Raw genomic sequence first — 21,643 nt, 5'->3', positions numbered from 1 at the left:
GAGTTTTGCTCTCATCCATAATTCCTGACTGAATGCTGTTCAAATGACAGCATTATATGTTTAAAGAAGCGTTCTGTCATGATAAATGTTCATTTAAATAAATAAATAAGACCGATTATCCTTCAGGTACTAACAGAATCATTATGGAATGGACCTGCTAACTAGATTCAAATTCCTTAAGATTCCCATTCTTAATCAGAACAGCAGCATGCTGTGTATGAAAGAGAGAAAAGCACAGATGTTTTTATAAAGGAGATGTTCTGAAACGTAGATGGTTCCTAATTAACAGGAACACGTCCCGAGGCGGTGCGGAGGTTGGAGATGGCTGGGAGGCGGACTGGAGGAGCTGGCAGGCTCGGGGATGAGGGAGGGAGAGAGTTTCTCCTTAAACCAGGTTTTGGTAGGAGGCAGATGTGAAAGACATAGTTAGATGGTGTTTTGGGAAGTGAAATTGCCTCCCCTGTTGGGCATTAAAGCCTCTGCAGCCCCCTTTCACAGAAAGCCTGCAATTCCCTGCGTCCCATCAGCCCCTCCTGAAGTCTTTCCCAGCGAGGCTTGAATTCAAATAGAAAAATTAATGTGGGAATAATAGCCCTGGGCCTCGCCATCACAAGACACTTTCATATACTCCCTTTTTACAAATTTTACAAGAGGGAGGTGAACAAAATTAGCTTCAACTCTTTTTTCTCTTCCATCTTCCACTCCTCATCCAGAATCCAGCATGTATTACATGATCCGGAGATGTCAAAGTCACATCAATATGCAAAACTCAATCACAAGAGTGTTTTGATTGCTTTGATTGCTAAAGACCTCATGAAATTGCTTTCACCTGTGTTGATGCATTTCCCATTATTAGAATTGGGGGTCTTAAGTTTTATTTTTTTTTACTTGCTATTTAATTTTTGGTTGATTTTTCCCTTTTTTCCAAAAAGAAGGAAAGAAAGGATTTTTTTGTTTATGTAAGAGACTGGTTGCTGTCACTTTAAGAATGAAAATCTGTTTCTGCACTTAGGAAAAATGGCAACGGTGAGTTAAAAAAATGTATTGAGAAAAATATCTGCATCAAACAATCACAGAGTGACTATTAAACAAATTGCTTTTTGAAGTACACCACTGGTGAATCACTTGTCATTTTACCACAGTAAAATATAGACTGGAAAAGATGAACTGAGGAAGATGGCATCAGTAAAGATCAGGTCCTACAGCATGTTTCCAGAGCCACAGTGTTGTGACCTCATACTCCAGTGAGGTTACTGAGTATATTTACTGTCCATCTCACTCCGATATGGTCATTCCTCTGCATGTATCTGCTCTTCTCCTTCCTGGCAGTGAAACATCCCCTTACCCATCCATACCCAGACTCCTTTACCACAGAAACCACCGTGACATTTACAGTCACCACTGCCACAAGTATACTGTAGCAAAAAAAGACGAAAGCTGCAATTATAATCAAATACATCAACTGTAGGCCAAATTCGATGGCTCTCAGATTCAGAGTGGATCAAATTTTGAATTCATCTGATCAAATTCGTTGACGGACTGCAGCTACACAGAATGATAACAACTCATATCAGGATACTTATACAGATGGTTCATCTAAAACTTTTACTTGGTATCATTTTTCTCACCCTTGTATCGTTCTGAACCAGTTTGTTGTTGTTTTAACAATGGAAAGAAAGAAAGAAAGAAAGAAAGAAAGGAAAGAAAGAAAGAAAGAAAGAAAGAAAGAAAGAAAGAAAGAAAGAAAGAAAGAAAGAAAGAAAGAAAGAAAGATTCTTGTAACACTTTAGATTAGGGAACACATTCATATTAATAGTTTTCTCTTAATAAACTCCTAATTTGCTCCTTATTGATAGTAATTAAAGTAGTTGTCGTAGTTATGTTTAGGAATGGGGTAGAGTTAAGGGATCTAGAATATGGCCATGCATTCATGTGTGCTTTTTAAGCACTAATAAACAGCCAATTTTCTAGTAATATGCATGATAATAAACAATTGGCCGCCCAACTGAGCCTGGTATCTCCTAAGGTTTTTTTCTCCATTTCTGTCACCAATGCAGGTTTGGTTCCTTGCCACTGTCACCTTTGGCTGGCTTAGTTGGGGACGCTTGACCGATTGCACAGACTCTATTGGAAGAGAGCTGAACTGGATGATGACATCAATGAATTATCAATGAATTGACTTTAGCTGGAAATATGACTCTTTATCATTGTCCTCTTGCAATATTGACAAAACATTTTTCCTGTTGACACTGTAAAGCTGCTTTGACACAATCAGTATTGTATAAAGCGCTATATAAATAAAGGTGGCTTGACTTGACTTAAGCAACTAGTTAGTGGATAATGTTCCCTAATCGAGATTCTGCTTGTTCTCCATCAAATGTCTCCACTGCCTACAAGACTGCAAAATAATAGATGCAAACTAATGTCTTTCCTATGGGCATACACTTCCTTCATATTTGGAGGTCACTTTCACAGTCATTTCATGACCACTGGGGTGAGGAAATGTATCTTGGTTACAGAACGATACCAAGGCATGGGATCTCTCTCTTATTCCCTTCCTCTTTCTCTCTTTAATGCATTTGAAGGCTGGCATGGAGCACAGGAAGTTAACGAGTGTAAACCTGAAAAGCCTGGTGAGTGGTAGGAGCTGATTCAGTGCCAGGTTGGTTTCAGGCGTTATAAAATCAAAGCCAGGACCACTTCCCACACACAGGCAGCCACACAGGAAGAACTGCAAGTTGGACGGCAGGAGTTTAGCAGCGGAAGAGTCGTGCAGACTGGGTCTTGAAGTCGGGGATGCCCGGTGGCCATTTCTGTTCAAACATTTGAAAGGATTAACCTGCCGTGCCGCGCGCGCATCGCCAGGGCATGTGGCGGGATTCCTGTTTTGGGCTTCCTGTTTCTCCTGACGTTGAGGAATTTTGGCGGTGAGCAAACTCCCCATGCTATGATCAAAACGCACAGATATACCTGGATCAGCAAAATATGAAGGAGAGAGACCTTATACTATCCAGGCACAAATATAAGAAGATAAACAGTACACAGCCGCGAGTGAACACCATGTTCATCGGAATATATATTAAGAGGTAACTCATCAGCACGCTGATGTGAAAGAGAGTTCAATGGGTACTGGCAATACAGAGTCAAGAAACATCTTGAGAAACATGTAATGATACACTGCGGAACAAACTTGATGTCTTACAGAAAATATATTTTTGAAGAGATATTTCATTTCCAGTTGTTGACCTAATGTAACCACAATGACCAGAAAAGCAGATACGATGTTTCTTAAAGTTGGGTTACATTTACTGTTGTTTGTCAAATTTTCACAGCCAAAATCCAGTTATTTTAACAGGAATCCATGCAATCTGGAATTTCACTGGAGGGGTTATCTGGAAAGTGATTTCTGTGGAAGCTGTACTTCATGCATGCCTGCAAAATGTGGCCGGAATTTCAATAATGTTACCACACCTTTACATGACAAGAGGACAGTAAAACAGGAAAAACATGCCTGTGACATCATTTCTGCAAAATGATATAATGTTGGACGTACTTTGCATGTTTTGTGACACTTTTAACATGTCCAGTGAGCAGCACTAAAAGTGCGTTCAGTTTTTTCCAAAATAGATGCTTGTGAATCTTGCTTGGCCATTTGTAGTTGATAAACAGGAAAGTGGGTTCAAGCGCCAGCAGAAGGCAGTGTAATGGAAGTGGTCTTTAAGAGAAGCAGTCTATCAGCGGAAGTTTAAAATCAGCTCGTAAGTGTATTTACTTGACTCAGTGTTTAGCGCATTTGCCGTTGCTAGGAAACGCTTATTTTGTTTACTAGGATGAGAGTTGCTGAAATCGCGTTTGGTCTCGTACTGTATCGTGTATCTTGTCAGTGTGTGCACTTGCTTGGCCATTTGTAGTTGATAAACAGGAAAGTGGGTCCAGCTGAATTGAAATGATCATTTGTTAGATTGGTATAATGAAGGTTATTATACCGCGGCAGCGGTCGCGGCAGTCGTCGTGTGAAGCCCTCTTAGTGTGAAGACCAAAGAGTGTAAAGACCATCGACTTTACCGTGCGACTCCACTGGGCAGGGACACCGGCAAGGGATAGTAGTAGCTTTTTATTTAATTTTTTCATTGATATGTTTATTATTGAAATGTTGTTGTTATATGCATGTGTTAATTTTATTTAATTTCTTTATTTTCTTAAATATGTGGGTAGATAGTATTTATAGAGTTGTAACTTTTTCGTTTTAGTTACTTTTTCTTATTTGTAAGTCGCTTTGGACAAAAGCGTCTGCTAAATGACAAAAGTAAAGTAAAGTAAGTAAGTAAGTGAATCTGGTAACGTTTAAATTTCTTGTTGCACATATCACAGCTGTTTTAATAAAATGGCTGGTACTGTAAGTGGCATCAAAAGGTTATATTGTATGTAAAGGTTGTGCAGATAGTATTAACAGTGTAGGAAAAACATTTGCTGAAGCAAACATGCCATTTTAGCTTGACTCTACAAGTCATCTTGTTTTATGGGAAGCACTTTGCATTTCATGTGTAATGCTGTACCAGGTGAGCTACTGAGCAAGTTTACTATTTTAGAAAAGCCACACGTATGGACCTTTTGGGGTTATAACATATTATTGTGCAAGGAACTGCATGGAAATAATCTAATAATAAACTTTAATCATAACTTGTGTGAAAATAAATAAAAGGTGTTAGTGTTTTACTGCCACTAGTTGTAATTTTAATTGGAAACTGCAGTGAATAGTATGTATAGATACATTTTTGGAGTTTTGCAAAAATGTAGGTATATAGTTTTGGTAGATTAAATTATTATAAAATTAATTTAAATAAGGGGATGTATGCATGTGTATTAATTTGTGAATGGTGGCTGTTCAAATTCTCTAAAAACCACAGATTTGGGCCTATAGTCACACTGTCTGTTTAGTCAATTTCAGCTCTACTTCACTGCCAGAAACAATGGTGAGTGCTCGTTATTCACTTCCAACAGGTGTTGATTCCTGAGACTTTGTGGATGACTGTAGAAGGGAACATGAGAAAAGGACTTATGAGTGTGAATCTGAGCATGACACATCTGAAGAAAACAAAGCCTTCGTCTCTCTCACGGCAGAAGCCTCCAGGAGGAACATGCTATGCTAATTGCCGCTTCTACACAGCCCTGAGACTTAACACCATTTCACATTCTCTCATCAAAGAAACCACATGCTCAACTTTATGAAAATTTCATTCAGTATGTTCACCCCCCCCCCCCCCCACCCCTCCACCTCTATCTTCCCTTAAAACAACTGCCACCAAAAAGGGGGAGACAAAGAGACAGTGTTTTGCAGGACCATTTCCTTCCTGCCTGGAAGCCCTACAGTAACTTGCTAGATCAAACTTAGAGAACTTCTACAGCCGCCAAGAGCAAAGACAAAAAAAGGGGAAAAAAAAAAACAGCAGGAAAGAAGAAAGGAGAAATCTTAAAAAAAAAAAAAAAACATCAAGCAGGTTAGAGAATTTATTGTGCAGAGGCAGGAGACCTGATGGAGGTCTGAAAACTAATTACTGAAACAGTGTGTGGGAAGGAAAGACAACAAACGTTAAGTTGAAGCATCTTCTGTCCCTATGGATCGTGTAAATAAACTTGCTGCTCTCCACTGATTGCCGGGAAGAGTTTCATCATAAATTCCCCTGTCACTCACAAAGAAGTCCAATTAACACTTTATCTACACAAACCCCAAATAAGTGAGTTGAAAAAGCAATATTTAGGCATACTGAGAGCTTCCCTTAAAAATAAAAAAGGTTCTACACAGCATCCTAGGTTCATTATTAAGAATCATTTTTTGCTATATGGAGTTTGACTTTAGCGATATCAAAAACAACTTACACTCTAAAGAGTCTCACTTTATATTACGTGGCCCTAATACCTGTGTACTTACATAGTAACTAGATGTGTACGTAGCATGTAACCACAGTGTAACATAGTATCGTAATATTTCTGTAACTACACACATGTAACAACCCTCAGAATGGTATGTGCAAATACAAATGTGTAACAGGACCTTGGTAACAACACTTTTTTTCACTTCACTAAGTACTCATGTAACAGGAATTATATAACTACATTTTGTAACAACAATATGTATAAGAGTAATTGGAACAAGTTGACCCAGGAGGTCCAGGGGGTGGAAACGGGTAGGTTTTGGGATATGTAAAGTGGGAGGAGTTGGATCTTGAGTTGGTGCACCACTGTAACATTAGTGTAGTGTACTTACATGGTAACTCCTCAGGAACTGTCCACTTAATATAAAGTGTAACATTCTGGACACCAACCACAATTTACATGTAAAGCCTAACTTACTGGCCGCTGCTGTAAGCGGAGTAATTACATGGTAAATCCATAGGAATTGTTTACTTAATATAAAGTGTAACACTTTCTTTACCAAAAAGTGCTGCTAGTCCTGTTACACATTTGTACTGTCATTACCAAAAAGTGTTGTTACCAATGTCCTGTTACACATTTGTACTTACACATACCATTCAGTGGGTTGTTACATGTGTGTAAACATTAGAGCTGTAGATACTATGTATCAATGTGTACTTACATTAGGGTTACATACTACATACACATCTAGTTACTATGTAAGGGTATTAAGGCCACAATATAAAGTGGGACCAAAAAAAATAAAAAAGGCAAGACTGCACAGGGGGTCAGGGTGGGCTAAATAACAAGCGATTTCAAAATTGGTGATGTTCAATTCAGCTCCAGATTCGTGTCCTAAATTGCATACTGTCTGAGTAGGTATGTTCTATATAGCATGACTATGGGTATATACTGCATCCACCATGCTGTTACTGTCACACCATCTACCTGCATCAGCTGCGTTGCTTCACTGCCATTCATAAATCCTCTCCTGTGGTCTCATGGGATAGTAAAATGTCCATCAAATGCGCACGTCAGAAGTAGTAGGTCATCCGGGTACTTTTCACCTACTGTTTTTCAAATACTATGAATTTGGACATGCTACTTTTTTTGGCGTACAGCTTAGTAAGGAAGTATTCAATTTCTGACAAAGCGTATACTATATAAACAAAAATCAGTGACATTATCAAACTGAGCTCACAGTATTTTGGTGAGTCTCCTCATAAGCACACAGTCTTAACTCCTAAACAATCAAATCTACTTTATAACTTATTTAGCTTTACTACTCTTCTGCAACACACAGAATATGATATACTTTTTATTCTCAAAAAGAGTAAATGTTATGATATAGTATAAGAATACCAACTGTGAAGCAGCACAGAACTTTCAGCCCTCCAAGGGTCAAAAAATTAAATTGCATGTGACTTACAGAAGAACATTGTTTTAGATGTTTTGGCTCCACTTTTGGCTGTGGCCCTCCAGGAATTGAGTTGAATGTGCACTATTCATTGTAGCACATCTCTATTTACTACAGTTCACGCATTCACGGCATACAAGTTTTATTGATCGTCTTTCCAATTGAGATTTCAGTAAGGAGATAAAGGTAGGATCATGATCAGTAACATACAGCAAACTGTTAATGCATCTTTGTGTTTGTTGTTTGCTTTTGGGATGTATATTGTGGAAGTCAATAGGGACGAGCAACATACATTCTTTAAAATATCTTCTGTTACCTTCAGGGACAAAATGAGGGTGAGTAAATAATGACAATTATTTTTGGGGATAACTATCCTTTTAACAAGCGGATAAGGAACTGAAAAGGGTTCACCCACGGCATTACATACAACTTCCTATGTCCTATCACACAGACTTTAGGAAACTCCTTTCATACAGTCTCATCAGGCTGAAAAACCACTTGTATTTCCAGAATGATATGTAATTTTGAGATGGATATCTGTTTAAAAAGAGAAAAAGGGTTTCTGGGAAAGATCCTGTAACTGTTATAGCGTGCAGTGTTTGCTCCCCCTCCATTTAGTCATCTATCAGAGAGGTGGGTGTTGTTTCTGGCCCAGCATGTCTAACGCACCAGTATAAATCACTCACAGTGATTTCAGGGTCCAGTGTTTAAATAATTAAAGAGCTTTAATTTATCAGGATTTAGCACCTTCAGACATGAGAGCTGACAGTCGCTGGGGGACAGGAAATGAGCAACAGTAATGGAGTTAGAGCGGAGGAGAGGGAGAGAGATTCACACTGTAACAAAATTGAATGCACATGCATTGAACAAGTGGGGGAAAAGCAATATGTGAGGGGGGAAGTAATAAAGTGTGATTCTGAACATGCTTCTGGTAACACAATCAAGGGTTGAGAAAAGAATGCTATAACTGTATAAAGCGACTTCTAAATGAGGACAATAGAAGCAATCAAAACCAACAATATATGCTATATTTTGATTGCTTCGATGAAAGCGTCTGCTAAATGACTAAATGTAAATGTATATCAGTTTCATTTGAAACAGGCTTTTGAAAAAATGTTTACTACTTCTACACAACCAATTCACCCAGGGAACATACAGGCCAATGAATCATTACCATTAAGCACTAATAATAACAGCACATGAATGAAACAGGCACGGGATATGATTTATCTTCACAGTGGTAAAATCTGTGTCAAATAGCATGCAACACAAGCTTGACTTTATGGATCGCAACATCACACTTTGTTCAATAGATTGCAGGATTTCAAACTAATGCCAATTAAACGGACTAACTTTACCATATCATAAAACTGCCATGTACAGACTGCGATACACGCTATATTTACAAAACATCACCCAAAATGGAAATTCTCCCATCATCTATCTATTCTGAACCTGAATGATTCTTTCTCATGTGAAATAGAAGAAGATATTTTGAACTGTTTTTATCTATAATGAAAGTCAGTGTGGTCCAAAACAACAATGTAGATATATGTTTCTGTGTTCCACATGGTATAGAAATGCAGGTCTGGAACAACATGAGTGTGAGTAAATAACGACATGATTTTCATTTTTAGGTGAACTATCCCTTTAAGGGCAGATCCTATCAGTACATACTGTACCTCTTGATAAGTCAGATCAAGCCGGTAGCTGCACTACACTTAGTGAGCACTGCAGAGATGATAAACAATATGGTGGACTAATGATACAATACTGCCCCCTACTGGTCTGAACAAACTCATTTCAGGACATAGCACAAGTGATACACACCTCTAATGGTTTCAGCTGAACGGCTTCTTAAAAGAACAAAATAATACAAAACACAACGAGAGAAAAAAGCGTATTCCTTTGCTTCCTCTAAACTACCCCCGAATCAGCTGTCACGCTCATGATCAAAACAACGACGTATTGATTCAATATCAATATTTTCTACACTAGAAGCCTTATTACAGTTCATTTACAAGCACATACTGTATATCAGACTGTACTGTTCCAGTGTCACAATCTGCTACGCAAACTATACTCTAGAAACAAAAATCAGTTATATAATTTGAATTAATTATAAATGGGCAGAATATGTATTTTTACAGCTACGAATGAATGTATAAGGAAATATGTTATATATGCATGTATGGAATATATGAAAATTACACCAATAGGGACTTTGGCATGACCAACATTAGACAGAACCCTGAATCCCAATGTAGTTTGTTCATCTTTTGAGCATAAGCATTGATTTTTGGCTGTATTAAGTTCAGCTGGGGATCCATGTGTCCCTCACATCAGTTTTCCAAAAGAGAGCGCTGTAGAGCTTCCTGGATCATGGCTTGCTCATCTGTAGCATAATCCTAAAAAAATAAATAAATATATTATTTAAGTTTTGGTTACAAGCAGTCTCAGCTCAGTCAACCGACCACCAACCACAGCCAGTCTCGACTTCATACTTAAAATAAAAAGTTATATATTTCTGATATAAATACTGCATTAAGATGTAATAAGCATGATTGTTCATTTAAAGCTATAAAAGCAAATGAGCTTCATATGCATCTGCCTGAGCATTACCACTGGAGAAAAACTGTGCTATACTCATCATTTCTGTTTTGGTTAAAGCATGAGGCTTTACAGGGACATGGACATATTTGTTATTCAAATTAAATAGTCATGTGCAAGTCCCACAGTAATTAGTGTTACGTTTCTTCTGCTTTTATAAGTAGTCCATTCAGTTTGATTTGGTGCACATTCTATACAGCTTTTTCATTTTTCCCAACAACAAGTTAGACAAACACACACTGTTTAGTGCAAATAAAGCTCTGCTCAAGAGATCAGTAATTCACAATATTAATGACCATCTTCAGTTCAACTGCAATTTAATAGAACTTGAACAAAAGTTTAAATAACACATTACAGACCACTGTAATTGTTCACTGTTAAGATTATACAATTAATAAAATAATAATGATGATAATAATAATTCTGGTTGCTCTAATAAATTCAACAGCTTTAATAAACTGATATTGGCTAAGACTATTTGACAGTATATTGTTTATACCAAAGGTAATAAGTTATGTTTGTTTACTAATTATTAGATTGGAGAACAGATCGAATGTTAAATCACTGAAAAAAGCAAACAGCAAGACTGATCCATGTTATAGCTACATATAAAAGGAATATTAATAGGATTTATTTTGTGTGTCAGGATTATGACATGTTTAGTTTCTTTTAACATAAGCAGAGCATGCACATGATGTAATCTACTTACCACAAACGTGTCATAGGAAAATGCATGTCTCATTCTGAGGTGTTGAAAGAAGTCAGAGCTCCTGTAATTAGGGTCGCCCCAGGGCATCGAGGCACATATCGGACACACCTGCAGGAGTGGAAACAAGGGTCATAACTCCTGACTCCACAGGTACTATTTCAGAGGGCTTGGAGACATAGCTAACAAATATATGCTATGTATTCCTTTTCAGTGATATTCAATATACATCTAGCTATACGTAGATACATGCACTTTAATAGAAATGACTTAAAAAGGGTGACTTTTACAAATCAAATCAATACACTTGATATCTCCTAGGCAATCTCTAACTCAATGGAGTCCAGGAAGCTCCTTTTCAAACTGATGCACTATATAAACTTAATAGAACTTTTTCACAAATACAATTCACAGCATTGTAAATGAGATCCATCCAAAATGCTCACCACTGGACGTGGGTCGTGTGAGTGCTTTGAGGTGCAGTGCTCCATCAGACCATCCTGGTCAAAGTTCTGTTTGCTACAGTAGGGACAGGAGAACGTATAACGGTTCGGCACTGAGCTAAAGGACCAGGAGGAACAAGAAACCAGTCAATCACTATAAATGGGTGATTGTTATTTTTAATTAGGGGCACTTTTGACTAATTTAATGTCAACTTTTTCTTATTCAAACTGGAATAAAGATCTGATCATGGCTTTGATCAAGGAAATCGTGGAGTAATTTAATGTGTGAAGTAATGATGTTTGATAGTAATGACTTTTTTTCATATTTAAACACTGAAAACCGTTATATTACCTGTCAATGGAAGGCTGGTTCTTTGAAAGGCCCTTCATACCTTCCTTGATAAAGTCTTGATATTTAGAGCAAGCCACTGTGTGGCTTCTCATGTCAGACAAAAGAACCTGCCAGAGAGTAGATAAAAAATAAAACTAAAAAAATGGTTATGGGAGCACCTTATACTCAGACAGCGAGCTCAAGTCTGTTCACGAACCGTCTGATGCATACCGCATACTGCAAAGCACTTTTGAAAACCGAAAGCTCCAGACAGAATATCTGATAGTACACACTTTCTACAAGTCAGGGTGAACAGGTTTTCATCAGTCTGACAGGAAAATTGTGTTTAAAAGGAACCAAGCTGTAATCATGAGTGCTAACTAATCGCTGGAGCTGCCAAAGTAGCTTCAAACAAATCTCTGTTTTTGAGCAAATTGTTTTATGAAGACTGCCACTTGCTTCATATGTGAATAAATGACTTTTATTATTCATTTATTATTGTAATACAATGTATTTTACATGCCCCTAATGTGACTGATCAATTTCTATATCAGTCTGACAGTCTCTTCCGGACTAAGTGGGTGGTTCTTGGCCAGAATAAGCACCGCATTTCAATATAACTCACACAGTTCAATTCATAAACATGCACCCACACACCTCATTTTTACAGCCTTTGCACTTTCCGATTGATCTTTTCATCTTATGTTGTACATCATCTGCATTTTTCCAGCTGTGCAGATCAGACCTGCAGACTGCACACACAGGTTTCTGAGGCCGCAAGCACTCCTTAAGACAGCTTTCACAGAATCTGAAGACAAAAGAAAAGGACTTTCACTCAAACATGTCATTTATACATATATAATAATATAAGACATATGTGACTCTGAGCTGGGGTATATTTGTATCAATAGACAAAAATACATTGTATGGGTTAAAATGATGCATTTTTCTTTTGTGACAAAAATCATTAGGATATTAAGAAAAGATCATGTCTCATGAAGATATTTAGTAAATTTCCTACCATAAATACATCAAAACTTAATTTCTGATTAGTAATATGCATTGCTAAGAACTTCATTTGAACAACTTTAAAGGTGATTTTCTCAGTATTTTGATTTTGTTTTTGCACCCTCAGATTCCAGATAGTACAACTACTTGTATCTCGGACAAATATTGTCCAATCCTAACAAACCATACATCAATGGAAAGCTTATTTATTACTCAGTTTCGAAAATTGACCCATATGACTTTTTTATGGTCCAGGGTCACATATAATTAATAAATATATTAGGGCTATTTTGTCCCTTGATCATATGCACATTTGGCACAAGTCAGACATTTAAAGCAATAAACTGTTAGATTAATAAATAAATAAATAAGCGTCAATGTATCTTATCAAGGTAGGCTATCAAGAACTTGTAAGAAAGAAAAGTATTTCTCTGTGTCACTTTTACTTGTGTTATGTTTGTCAGTAATGTAGGAGCTTTAAAATTAATACAAAAAGCAGGCTATTCATAGAAGGACCGCGTGAGTATTGTAGCAGCACTACATCTCCCAGCATCCCACGCAGCACAAGTTTAGTAAACAAGAAGCAAAACTGAAAGTAACCAATTTCTGTCTCCTCAGAAACTCTCATCACAACTGCATTTATTATTGATTATTCGACACGATCATATTAAGATTAAATTACATGACAGTCACAGTGAGCGTCGGTTTCACGTGATTAACATGAAACTAATCAACATGTCAACCGAGAAGTTCCTGCTGCACGAGACCGCGAGGATACTCACGTATGTCCGCAGTCTGTGGTCATCGGAGAGAGATATATCTCCAGACACACGGGGCAGAGGTAGTCCTCGTATTCTGCATCGATCACATCAGTTTGAGGGTCTGTTTTGAGCATAGCCATGTCTGCTGCTGTGCTCCGTGTTCTTCTGTTGGGATGGGAGGAGCCCTAACTCCCTGATCACACCAGGAAATACATTATTACAGCCTTATTTACCTGATGACACAAATAGCAGTGATGACTGCAATGAAGTAGTGTGTGCGTGTAGTCTTTTAATGAAGAGATATAAGTGCGATATGGCAAGTGGGATCCGATTCACGGATTTGAACCGGTTCTTTTAAATGATTTGTAATGTGAAAATGAATCACTCGACTGCGAGGTATTCAATACAAACATTCAATTAATAAATGCATGCAAATCAAATGCTAGAGGGATGTATAAACAATATTACGGGAATACATTAGAGTACACAAGCTTGCAAAACTAGAATAGCTTTGAAAATGAATATGAAATTTAGCCATTAAATTATTAATAATAATACAAAGTGTGGGTCTGTTTTCAATAATGCCTAAAAGAGCATCTTTCCACTGTAAAGTAATATTTTTTACATTGCTACATTGTCAACAATAAAACCAGGTACATTTCGCCAAAAAAAGAAGACAAATAAGCGCAGTGCCAAAACAAATGAACAGCTACCTCTGTCTACTTCTACATATATGTTTTTTTATTTTATTTATTTATTTTTTAGTTGATGCAGTTTAGCAGGGTATCTTCTGTGAAGGACTTTTAAAAAATATCTCTTTGACCTTGTTAAAGGAACACTCCACTTTTTTTTTCTTTTTTCTTTAAATAGGCTCATTTTACAACTCCCCTAGAGTTAAACAGTCGAGTTTGACCATTTTTGAAACTCTGTTTAACTCTGTGGGGAGTTGTAAAATGAGCCTATTTAAAGAAAAAAGAAAAAAAAGTGGAGTGTTCCTTTAAGAGATGGCGACTGGGCAGAAGCCAGACTTTTTTTCCAATCAACATCACTCACAAATTGATTCCAATGTGAAACATTTGGTTTCAAAGCAACATCCTTCTGGAAAAGGGCTCTTACTGATCTGTTATAATTATTACAATGATATGGAAAAACATATTTTACCAATAGGGGAGTACATTCGGGAGACGGACGGACGGACGGACGGACGAACATACAGACAGACAGACAGACAGACAGATAGACAGATAGATAGATAGATAGATAGATAGATAGATAGATAGATAGATAGATAGATAGATAGATAGATAGATAGATAGATAGATAGATAGATAGATAGATAGATATGTGACCCTGGACCACACACCAGTTTAAGTCACACAGGTATAATTGTAGTAACAATACATTAATTGTATGGGTCAAAATGATCGTTTTTTCTTTTATGCCATAAATCACTAGGATATTAAGTAAAGATCATGTTCCATGAAGATATTTTGATGAATTTCCTTCCGTAAACATATCAAACCTTAATTTTTGATCAGTATATTGACTTCATTTGGAGACCTTCAAAGGTTCTCAATATTTAGATTTTTTTGCACCTTCAGATTCTAGATTTTCGAATAGTTGCATCTCATATTTGTCCTATAATATACAAACCATACATCAATGGACAGCTTATTTATTCAGCTTTCAGATGATGTGACCAAATCAACCCTTGTGACTGATTTTGTGGTCCAGGGTCGCATATTAGAAACGTAAACAACAGGGCAATTTACAGCAAACATATCCCCGGTTTTATAAACAAGGTTTAGGCCTAATCCCAGATTAATATGATCTGAGCTGTTTCAATTTAAATTAAAATAAATTTGCAGTAACTGATCATGAAATATGTCAGTGCCTTTGTTTTGTCTCAAGATACACATCAGTATTGTTTTTTTTTTCTCAAAGGCATGTTTATGAAAAGTATTTAAATGTCCTAACTGAATTAATGCCTAATCCTGGTTTAACCTAAACCGGTCTGTGAAACCAGGCCATAGAGTCTCAACTGGCTCGACAGCAACAAACTGGAACACATTGTCATACATTTACAAACCTAATGAGTTTACGGTAACTGAAAACAGCACGGTACGTGTTTAAGCAAACATAAAGTTCAGAAAAATAATTGTTTTGAACGCTGACTCCAATGACTCGAATCATTTATGCGAACCGACTCGCTGAATGAATCGAACGATCCAGCGCTAGTCCCGCAGCCTCGGGAGCGCGCAGGGGACGCAGTGTGGCGCATGCGCAGTGCGGCGGTGGGGATTTCCAGCGGAACATGAAGGTAAGAGGATCTGGATGATGGGGAGAGGGCGGCTCGGTAATGCTGCTGCCCAGCACTGCATGACACTCAACGGGCATGTTTACATTCACGTCTTGTTCTTATTGAGGTAATCAAAAAGTAATTGCAGGATGGTGTATGTTTAAATTGTGAGGTGTGTGTGTATTTACAGGGCCCTGCAACTGCGCTAATGTTAGCAGGGCTGTGCTAGCTGCATCTGATATCTGTCACAGAGGAGGTTGAAACGAGTTATAGTAGAGTAGCAACTTTATTAATGTCTATTCCTTTAATAACGACGAGTTGAGAGATCAGATCTTGCGCGTTGACAGATTTATTTACTGTGAGTAAAGGAGACTGTCAGATTAGCTGTGTGGCTAACACTGTAGCATTGAAATGCATATAGAAAATAATTATTTATTAGTACCTAACTGTGTTCTCTGCGAACGCTGATTTGTTTAGATGGAGATTTTTGCTTTGCCATGTTCAGTGTGGTGTTAAGATTATGATATCTTGATGAATGGAGGTAGTGATGAGGATGATGTTATGTATTGACAGGCCTCTCTGATAAAGTACCTGATGTTTAGTGTTAGTATGAATTCAGCAGCTTGAAATGACCGCCTAAATTACATCAATGAAGGTAAACACTGGGAATAGTGTGCAAGTGTTTAGTTGGCAACCATCTAGATAGAAGAATAAAGTGCTTCATTGGGCAACAGTCCACATTCACTGCTGGAAATATTCTGTGTACATTATTGGCAAGTTCAATAGGAAATCTATACATGGCAGAGTTTTGCAAAAAAATATGAATTCCTGTCATTCACAGATATGGCAATTCAAGAATTGTTCCCTCTTCCTTAACTGTTTGTTTATTATATATTTTGGCTAATTTGCTTGTGATTTCAGCCAAGGACTAAAAAGCTATTCATTGGCATTGCCATTCATCTCAATGAATGGAGAAAACCCTGGAAGTACTGTTGCAGAGCATGGCCACCATTAACTCAAACATGCATGGCAGTAGACCGGTCAAAAGTTTAGTCCATTTTGCTTTTTTTTTTATATATATATATATGTAATAAAGACATGTCATCTTTATTATAGCTAATGAAACATTTGCAGTGTATATGTTGCTTGCAGCAAACAACAACAAAAAAACATTTTGTTGGAATACATGGTTGTATTTAAATGGTTGTCAATTTTCAGATTCAATATTAAAATTGTAATTTCTCTGTGTAACCCATAAAAAAAAAAAAAATCCATTCCACAGAATTACACACATTTCCATTTAAAAAAAATAAAAAAATGCTCAAAGCTCATAAAATGTAAAACAGATTTCATTTAGGCCCAGTTATAATCACAAATAGGCTATGTATTTTTCATTCTCATGGTCTGCTTTGGTCTTACTGTGATGCATGCCTGCATTATGAACTAGCTAGATGATTGCAGGCAAAGAGACTGAGGCAAGCCTAATGTATTAGATTGCAGCCTGAGTGGTCTTTTTCAAAAAAAAAATTGTTCTTCTGTCATTGCAGCAGCGGGAAATGTTGGACATGGTGTTATTAATGTGCGCTCCTCTCTGAAAACCCTGACCTTCAACCTATTGGGGGGAAAGCCTGGCAGTAAGGGCTTAATAAGGTGAGGACTCTCCATCCAGCACCCAAATCAACTACCTTCTCCTGTCACGTTGCGGTGTTTTGGCTAATGAGGAACCCAGAGATGCCCATTACAGCATGAAAGAGCCCTGGGCAAGGCGTACGCCCGAATTAAACCAAGCACAACTTCACTTTCATTATTCCATATCGCTCCTTTGGAGGATGATTGCAGCTTGCTGATTTCTGAACCCACCACACTGCACCATTGTCCCAGGTCGTCCGGTGTCTAGTGGGAGAGAGGTCTTGAGATGGCAAGAGGTCCCGTTTAAAGAAACTCCTGGATTGTAGGATAAGAGGTTGCAAGCTACGCAGCCCATTGCCACCAATGGATGCCAAGTTGCGAGAAGATCTATTCCGCAGGTATGTGGCGTCTTTGGAGAATCGGCTTGAGGAGGGAGCCGGTGAAGGAGGAGGAGGAGATAAGCAAGGAGCTAAGACCGAGGAGGCACTGATTTCTACTGCAACAGCACTGCTTGGCTCATACCAGCCTGATCCAGGGCAGCGCTTTCGCATGGTTCGGTTCTATGACATAGCTGAGAACTCCCTGAGGACTCAGAGAAGCGCAAACTTGCGGACATTGGAGACGGCCTTTGCGACGCTGGAAACCATCTGTTCCAACTTGCTGCTCTTTCCTTGGAAGAAAGAGTTCCGTTGCATAAAGGTGAGTCAACAGATTAAAGTATTCATTGTTATTTTTTTCCATGGAGCACAAAGGGAATGACGTTTCAGTAGGGCTGGGCGATTAATCAAAAAGAAATCGAAACCGAATGTAATTTTCCTATGTCGGTTATATTGTTTTTTTAATCCTATTAATACTTTCCCCTTAAAAAGATACTTACCATATGTGTAGTCGCCGCTATACGGACATGAATGACCGTTTTGCTCTCATCTTTTGCAGCGTCTTGCATGTGAGAGGCGCGTTAAAAGAATTTAAACTTTTACACACAGTGCCGCTCTTTATTTAATGTGAGTTCCAAAATAGTGGACCAATCAGAAGACCCTGAAGGCGGGGCAAGCGTTGCAGCTTTTGTTTACAGTAACAGGTTGGCATGGCAAGTTTTGTATTTGAGGGCAACATGGAAGAGTAGGCATTCTGCGCTGCGCATTATTAGTCCTGTTAGTAGTCACAGTGCTGTCACAGTTTAAATGCAGGATCTAAAACAGTCAATCTAATCGTCATTCAGACAAAACTTGGCTTCAAGAATTGAGCCACACTGCTCACGTGATCTAATCACTAGCACATGTGAGTTAACCCATTCCTCTTATCGGCAAGATATATCGGCATCATTTTTCATATCGGGCCGATGCCGATATTTACATTTAAAGCCATTATTGGCCGATTCCGTTATCAGTCCGATAATATAGTTCATCCCTACCTGTTTATTTAGTTTGCAGTTTTAGATGCGAAGATGTGTTGTGCGTGACACGACAAGATCATTGAGATGATGCCATGCTCTTTCTAATGCTCAGTGCTATATTTACATTCATTATTTAAAACATTTGTTTACAGATGCAAGTTATTATTTCCTACTTTTCACAATGCATTATTTAAAATGGTATTAATTTACAAGAGATACTAGTCATTTTCTACTCATCACGTCAATATTTAAAAAGTAGGCTATTTTGTTTCCTGGTTATTTTCTCATGTTGACATGGCAATATTCCTTTATTTTGTTTGCAAAAGTGAAACTTTTATAGGAAACTTGCTTTTTACAATCAAACCGAAATTAGTTTTTTTTTATAAGACGTCTTTATTTCAAACAAGCTCTGATTTTAATTGTTGGAAATATTCAACAAATAACCACAAATAGTTTGTTTCCTTCAATAATTTAAAATCACAAAGATAAGAAATGCACTCTTGTCATTAGACAACAAAAATCCCACTTTTAATAATGAACTATGAGGGCAAGAAAGAAAGAATAAAAAATAAATCAATAAATAAAAAATCATCATAATCGACGTAAAGTGTTCAATTAATCAAGGTTTTGGTTTTAGGTCATATCGCCCAGCCCTACGTTTCAGTGAGAAGTCTGTAGGTTCAGCGAGACTGCACTGCATTCTGGGGACAATTATTCAGCCTTCTATTAAAACCTTTCTTGTTCGTGAATGTGAAAAAAAATATTTTTATCTTTGCTTTTGACCAGCGTAATGACTTTTCTTTCACTCTTACAGACCTTCACGGGGCCGTACGTGTACCAGTTGCAGTCAGTGATATGCGACGCAGACTTGCGCTCGCTGCTGCGTTCCATGGGCTATTCAAGAGACCAGGAGTTGCAGTACCACGTTAGGGACCATCCAGGTGGAGCCTCCCACCTCCGGACGCTCGCCTTCGAACTGCTTCTCGCCCAGGCCGAATGCCGTCTGCTCGGCGAGGTGGTGTCCATGTCTCGGGGCTTTGCCTCAGAGCTGGAGGCCGTGGAGGTGAGAAGGAACACCAGAGAAGATGCGACAGGGTGCGCTGATGCCCTCCGCCGACGAGACAGCCTTACAGGAGACTTGTCCCGCCTGTCGGTGCGGCCGGTGGACATCGACCGCGCCCACCTAAGGCGAAGCGGTCGGCCGTCCAAGTCGGTAGATGTCACGGACAGCGCAGGACACTGGCACCAAGCCAGCAAGCCAGTGCTGAAGGCCTCGCTCAGTCTGCGCAAAGAGCCATTGTTCGTCGACATGGAAGAAGACATGAAGGATGAAATCATCCGACCGAGCCCTTCGCTTTACCCTGTGGCGGCGCCACCATCTTACAGCCCAGTGGCTGACTTCTTCCCTATTCAGTCGCCCCAGTCTGAGCCATACTCCTACCACTTGTCCTCCCTGGATGAGGTGGACTTGTACACTGAACGGGGTCTGGGCAGCCACCAAACGCCCTCTAGGCCACCGAGCCGGGAGCCTCGAGAGTCCCGGGACAGCTGGGTTCTGAAGGGGCACGTGATGAAGTGCCAGGGCTGCGGCATGGGCTGCCCTTCGCTCTCCTCTTGCCAGAGGTGTGACATGATCTTGTGTTCGTCCTGCCATGCTGTGGAACCGGCGCCTTGTTGCGGCTTCCAGGATTACACTAAAACTTCCCGCCCTTTGGATGGCTACATGCCCATCAAGGAGAAGTTGTCCGTCTACTCCAACGCTCACTCGCACACTCACCCTCACCCGCTTCCCCACGCTCAGTCCCACTCGCTGTTGCTGGACAAAGCTGTGATGAGCGCCAAGCTGTTTCCCAGTAAAGCCATGGGTTCGGGCAGCAGTCCGGTGGTTGGCTCAGTCAGCAGTGGCAGCAGCAGCAGTGGGGTTGAGCGGCTGGGTGTGGGCGGCTCCCGCTGTGGCTTTTGCAACAAGCCAGGGGCCTCTCACACCTGTGTGAACTGCTCCAAGGTGTCATGTGACATGTGCATGAGCCTTTACGCCAATGACTTGTGTACCCGCAAAAATCCTCATCATAACTTTGTGCCCAATCATCAACTCAATTTCAAATCCAGCACCATATCCCACCTTGTATATCGATAGACCAGGAACACAGCCGCGCTACAGTTGAGCACTACACCTCTATCGCTCCTTTTGGCTCTGCTTTTACCACCCTTGATTTTTATTTTATTTGTATTTTTTTTTTTTTTTTACTCTTCCTGCTTTCTTTCTCAGTTGGCATTTGTTTGGTTTTGGTCATGTGATCTTGCAGTGCATTTCTTGTCCCTCAGTAGCTCTACTTTATCAAGGAAAGAAAAAAAAGCTGTTTGACCGGAGAATTCCATTCAGTATCAGTGTTTGTTAACTTGAAAAATAACCATGCAGCGCATAGGAACTGTGAATGTTTAGCAGAGACTTCACTCTGGAATTGAATCGAGTAAGTTGGAACTTCTCAAACTTGAACAAAAGAAAAAATAAATAAATAACATTACACTGGAAGTAAATAGTATATATTTTGAATTGTGAATCTATATATCTATGTAAGACTATCGCTCTCATGGTGGGGTGGTTTTCCCTGTTGAATGGGGCTTCAGTTGTGAATTTGTATCAGATTTCTAGTTGCTGTTAAGTCACTATGTTGAGTCCTCTGACAAGAAATGCCTTGTGGGTTTAACCCCTAAGAAGTCAGCCTACGCTGTTCAAAATGCTGCTGTTGAAAGTAAAACCAGAAGGGGGCGTTCCTGGCCTCTAACATGTTTTGCAAGCTCCACGAAACGTTTTTTTTTTGGCAAACTTTATGCACATGTGGTTGATTATGTCAGTGTGTGTGTATATATATATATATTATATATATATAAAATTATTATTTATTTATTTTTTTCCCTTTGTCCAGTTTTCCTTTACATTGTTTTAACCCGTTAAGATGTTAAGTCATTGAAATGGAAAATAATTTAATATTTTCCGATGCTTTCTGTCATGAGAAACAATTAAATTATTATTATTATTTATTTTTTTCAATTCATTGTACAATAAATTTCTGGTGGTGTGCACGCATACAGTGATCAACTAAAGTGTCACTGGGTGAATGTAACAGGA

General features: G+C 38.8%; 2 protein-coding genes across 4 annotated transcripts; one reads left to right on the top strand and one right to left on the bottom strand.

Moving 5' to 3' along the window:
* Positions 1–7,219: 7,219 nt before the first annotated feature.
* LOC306860337 (E3 ubiquitin-protein ligase RNF114-like) lies at positions 7,220–13,546 on the bottom strand. Of its 2 annotated transcripts, none has more exons than XM_079401986.1 (6): positions 13,211–13,546; positions 12,078–12,228; positions 11,442–11,548; positions 11,093–11,207; positions 10,650–10,757; positions 7,220–9,738 (listed from the first exon to the last, which is right to left on the bottom strand). In XM_079401986.1, exons 1-6 carry the CDS (start codon positions 13,327–13,329, stop codon positions 9,673–9,675), a joined length of 666 nt encoding a protein of 221 aa, XP_079258112.1. In that variant the 5' UTR covers positions 13,330–13,546; the 3' UTR covers positions 7,220–9,672. The 2 variants fall into 2 exon arrangements, with proteins under 2 accessions (XP_079258112.1, XP_079258111.1); XM_079401985.1 differs by having other exon boundaries at positions 7,458–9,738; positions 11,442–11,575; positions 13,211–13,430.
* Positions 13,547–15,474: 1,928 nt separating this feature from the next.
* Positions 15,475–21,044, top strand: LOC306860824 (spermatogenesis-associated protein 2-like). 2 transcript variants are annotated; one of them, XM_079402768.1, is made up of 3 exons: positions 15,475–15,615; positions 17,036–17,816; positions 19,328–21,044. In XM_079402768.1, exons 2-3 carry the CDS (start codon positions 17,481–17,483, stop codon positions 20,648–20,650), a joined length of 1,659 nt encoding a protein of 552 aa, XP_079258894.1. In that variant the 5' UTR covers positions 15,475–15,615; positions 17,036–17,480; the 3' UTR covers positions 20,651–21,044. The 2 variants fall into 2 exon arrangements, with proteins under 2 accessions (XP_079258894.1, XP_079258895.1); XM_079402769.1 differs by having other exon boundaries at positions 15,478–15,509; positions 19,328–21,008.
* Positions 21,045–21,643: the final 599 nt, after the last annotated feature.

This window comes from Barbus barbus, assembly GCF_936440315.1.
Source record: "Barbus barbus genome assembly, chromosome: 41".
Taxonomy (NCBI): Eukaryota; Metazoa; Chordata; class Actinopteri; order Cypriniformes; family Cyprinidae; genus Barbus; species Barbus barbus.
This window is presented reverse-complemented; position numbering and strand designations above follow the sequence as displayed.